The sequence below is a fragment of the Trachymyrmex septentrionalis genome, unplaced genomic scaffold (genome assembly GCF_001594115.1).
Source record: "Trachymyrmex septentrionalis isolate Tsep2-gDNA-1 unplaced genomic scaffold, Tsep1.0 scaffold80, whole genome shotgun sequence".
NCBI classification, from domain to species: domain Eukaryota; kingdom Metazoa; phylum Arthropoda; class Insecta; order Hymenoptera; family Formicidae; genus Trachymyrmex; species Trachymyrmex septentrionalis.
In genome coordinates, this window is record NW_017305988.1 from 1,788,797 (window position 1) to 1,793,306 (window position 4,510).

The following is a 4,510-nucleotide window of genomic DNA, read 5'->3' on the forward strand; positions in this document are numbered from 1 at the left end:
ACAATATTCACAAAAATCTTAAAATCCGAAAGAAAATGAAAGATTCACTTTAAATCACTAATTTAATCACTGGCTAGTATTCGTTCTTGAGAACTGTATCAAGAAACATATGCGTACCAAACCGAGATCAAAGAAGAACTGAGGCTTCCTTGTATAGTCAGCAGGCCCCTACGTTCCTAACCAACTTTTCGGCGTACTAAGACCAAGACAGGCTAAATGACCCTCCCAAAAGACTGCAGTGTTCATCAGCAATCGTTCAAGGACCGACAGCAGTGGCGCGCAAATGATGGCCTTCTGTTTCACATCTGTTTATAAGACCAGGCTAATTCGGAAAGTTGAGAAGATTCTACGTTCTTTTAGTTAAAAAATATTCCTTGGTATATCCTAAATAAGAAAATTAATTAAGTGTCACGGAATGATTTGAGAAAATTATTTAAAATAAAACCGAATTAAACAAAATTTTAATCTATGTTTATTTCTTTCTCTTTTAACTCGTATTTTTTCGGTAAACGAAAAAGAGCAATATTTTATATAATTATAAATATATTAAAATTTATATATATATATATGAGTGTATATAATTGCATGATTATCTGAAACTGTCATGTATTTTATATATTAAGAAAGCTGATCTGTTCAAGCGAGTGATAAAACATTCTTCATCTTCTCGTCTCTTATTTAAAAAAATATTATATTATATATGTATATTAGAATTTATTTAGTGCTTAATATACGCGATCATATAAAACTAATCCAATATATCTATTAAAATAACATGTTAATACGCAACAATTTTCATTAATACAAAAGTTTCTGTGAATAATTTAAGGGTGAGTCATTTTTAAGAATAATTCATTATTTTAATGATAAAAAATATCTGTCGATTTACAATTTGGTGTTTCATATTCAATGTATGCCCACCACGTTTTGTATCGCGGTGGCTGTGTTTTCGCATCTCAGTGAAAATCGTATGCGCTTGCATACGATATCTTACAATTCGTACACAAGTGCCATTTTTAACGGTAAATTTCCGAGTGCCATGTATATAAAATATAGACCCACCAAGCGCTCGAAGTTAATCGGAAGATTTAAGATGGGCCAACCTCTACCGTGTAAACGTCTCCGGAATATAGCACTGTAAATTTCCAGGCATACAGAATCGCAGTGATTTCTCTCCCCTCTCCCTCTCTCTTCTTTTCGTGGCGTATATATCGAAAGAGTTGGTAGTCTCAGTGGATTAGAAGAATATAAATTACGAACGGTTAGATAATTGGAAAAAGTATAACTTCCTCGCGGTATTAAATGGGATTGGATTCCGGACAGGGGAACAATGTGCCACTGTGGCACAGTATGAAATTTGCCTTTATCTATCGAGAAACGAAAATATTTTATACATTTTGTACTCAAACGATACGATATTCTATATTTTTCTTTGATTTCATTCATAATTATTTAAATATATTAATTTAAAATTCAAATTTGATAGACTCCAAGAAAGTACATATTTTTATGTATTTATATAGAGAAATTTCGAACGCTAAAAACAAAAGGTCATTTTTTATTATAATATAAAAATGTCTATTTTTATCAATAGAGACTGCCACGTCTAAAAATAAAAAAAGAAATCTTATTTAATCTAACATTATTAACAATTTTAAATAAAATTTAATTTAGTTATATAATAACTATAACATAATCATTTAATAGATATGTAGAATTAATTATCATGTCCGCATACGAGCTAAAATAAAAATATTTTTATCTTCCTTGCTCAAATTAATCGAAGTAGTGAATTTTATCTCTAACATCTCTGACGAAAAAGAATTCCGTCGATAGCTGAGTACGTCATATTCAATTACCTTGCGTACCTTTATTATCTACATTCGTAGGATATTCCTTCTTTATCTAAGAAACAATAACAATAAAGCAAACGATATAAAAGAGTAAACCTGATACCGATCTGATGTAATTTTTGATTTTTCAGATGCGACTAAAGCCCTGCCTCGTAACCTTCTATCTCCTGTTACTTTCGATCGTCTCAACCTATATTGCCCCTGCACTAGGTTCTGATATACTTCGTTACAAGGTAAGCTGTGTGTATACATTTATCAACATTAAGTACTATGTACTTTCATTAAACCGCATAATTATATTTTGCTGTTTTATTGTTTACATTTATTAAACGAAATTGTGTATGATTTATCTAAAATAAAGTTATAAGAAACACAATCAATACTAGAAAAATGCCTATTAGGGTCGAACCTGGATCTTCATTGCTTTAAATAATTCAATCTTGAATTACTAATATACACTATATATGTACTTGCAAGGTTATTCGTGTTATGTTTCGTATATGCATTTTTATTCACACGCACACACACACACATTTATAGATTTTTTAAAATTAAAATTATCTTAATTAAATTAAATCTTGATAAGAAGATTGAAGAGCGATCCTTAGATCATCAAAAAGCAATTCAGTAATCGAAATTAACAAGACTTTTTCGCATCCACATTTTCAAACTTAAATTGAACATAATTGCTGCAATTAGTTTTAATTAATTTTCTTGCCTTGCTGTCCGTATAATCGATTTTTAATAATCCTCTCTTTAACCAAAGGGTACAATATGAACGAAGTAAATCTTAACTAAGAAGGAATAATTAATGCTGTGTTTAAACATTACTTATGTTCAAACTGAAATAAATTCACATAAACGAAATTGGACGGAAGATTAATGGTTGAAATTAGGTCTCCTCTGAAAAGCTTTTCAGTGCACGTTTCAATTTCAAGTCGCGACACAACTTATCGCCCGATTATACAAATCCTTCACGTCTTCGCTCGTATTCTCTCGCCGTATTATCTTTCTTTCTCTTCCTCACGAACATTATTACTCGTATAAACCTTCATCTGAAAGCTGATGACCGTTAGATGAGTACTCTCCTTACAGCAGATCTCTTTGGCTCCACTCCAAAGTACAGACTTCTCGCGTAACTCTCATCATCCGATAGTGACTATAATCCGCTCCCCTGTCCCTGCTATCTATGGACATTTATCTGTGTACATTGACATTGCGCTGTATTTACCTGAGTGAGATCGACCGTTGATGCACTCGGCAGGGTAGAAGGGTGTAACTTAGACTGTGACTCGATCCGGAAACCATCGAGTCCGCGTAACCACCCCTTGTTTCCTCGCGCTCACATTCGACCTCCGGTAACTCGAAGTGATCGAAATCGTTGAACGACGAATAATTCAAGAGATGCTTTGAATATTTCCAAGTCTTCGAAGACCATGAAGAATGCGATGCAGCTTGCTAAAAATAATCGACTTGAGATTCCTCAGCTGCCAGTTGTAACGAGATTACGCCGTTAAAAAACGTTATCTCGTTGCGTGACATCTTGACGTAATATATCTCTGATATATGATATTCATCATTTTCAGCGCTCGAGACATCGTTATTTTACGGTGGACTACAATGGCGTGTCGCCGGACACCGAGAGTCCTCCATCCACCACTCCGACCTCGACGGACGACGAATCCGCAGACTCGGAGAACCGGCACATCCACAAGAGTGCGTAACCGCTAAATCCCCTCTCTACATATATATATATATATATATATATCAATTAGTAATTCGTATGTCGTTGCGCCGTTCGGGAAGTTTAATTAAACTGTGTATCTCCGGTCACAATTCGCCGGGATCGTACGCGTTTACCTCGTAGTCATTAAACCAGTCCGTACGCCGCTAAAATTGTATAAAGCACCAATCCTACAATCAACAAGATCGCAATGACGTAAAAAAACGCGCACATAGCTACGAAGCTGCGAGAATTGCACGCATCGCAATGCGAATAAAAGAAGGGTGACACGAGAGCAATATGATTGGAGCATGTCAGAAGAATTCTTTTCATGTTGTATCGTTTGTATTGTATGCACAATGCCTTTCTTTTTAACGTTTATATATATATATAGAGCTTACAATTAGTAGATATTTTTTACACATTAATATTTCACTTTATATTATATTCTGTCAGATTAAATTTTCATACCGCTTGCAAGAGAGTGTATTTTGAAATCAAATCACCCGTTATTTAATATGCCCATCTTATTGACTCGGCGATGATAAAACTGTCGCGAATCGCGTAATATGAAAAGAGAATATTGGGTGATGGGAGAGAGGGTGGAATATATTTCTCCCGAAATGATTCGGCAGTTATAGCAGTAGTATTCTAAGGTTGCGATCTAACAGAACAGGATTGCGTAGAGTGATTTATTGCAACAAGATAGAACGGTCGCATTACCTAGGATGATCGGCAATTTTATCGTGAATGGACGCGTGTATTCGCAAGGTATTCCGTTTTCGCACATATAAGATCTCGCCATCAATCGCGCGCGCTTGTGACGTACGGCTGACGGGAAACATTCGCGGGCCGGCCGCATATATTCAAGGGTTGCGACCCCGATACGCAAACATAGACGCCCGTAGAGCATTTCGCGGGGGGGGGGAGGGGG

At 35.2% G+C, this 4,510-nt stretch overlaps 2 protein-coding genes across 8 annotated transcripts in view; one reads left to right on the forward strand and one right to left on the reverse strand.

The window, feature by feature from the left end:
• LOC108754694 (hemolymph lipopolysaccharide-binding protein-like) overlaps positions 1 to 153 on the reverse strand; it is a 2,978-nt gene extending 2,825 nt beyond the window's left edge. The window contains exon 1 of one of the 2 annotated variants that reach the window (XM_018497192.1): positions 118 to 153. The gene's annotated coding sequence lies outside the window, so the exon portion shown is untranslated. Of the gene's footprint in view, positions 1 to 11; positions 45 to 117 lie in introns of those variants that run through there. The other variant, XM_018497193.1, reaches the window with a different exon arrangement.
• The window catches only part of LOC108754692 (follistatin-related protein 5-like), a 40,257-nt gene that overhangs the window by 28,020 nt on the left and 7,727 nt on the right, over positions 1 to 4,510 (forward strand). For all 6 annotated transcript variants that reach the window (XM_018497187.1, XM_018497188.1, XM_018497189.1 and 3 more), the window contains 2 exons: positions 1,985 to 2,086; positions 3,440 to 3,569. In XM_018497187.1, coding sequence (XP_018352689.1) covers positions 1,985 to 2,086; positions 3,440 to 3,569 — 232 coding nt within the window. The remainder of the gene's footprint in view (positions 1 to 1,984; positions 2,087 to 3,439; positions 3,570 to 4,510) is intronic.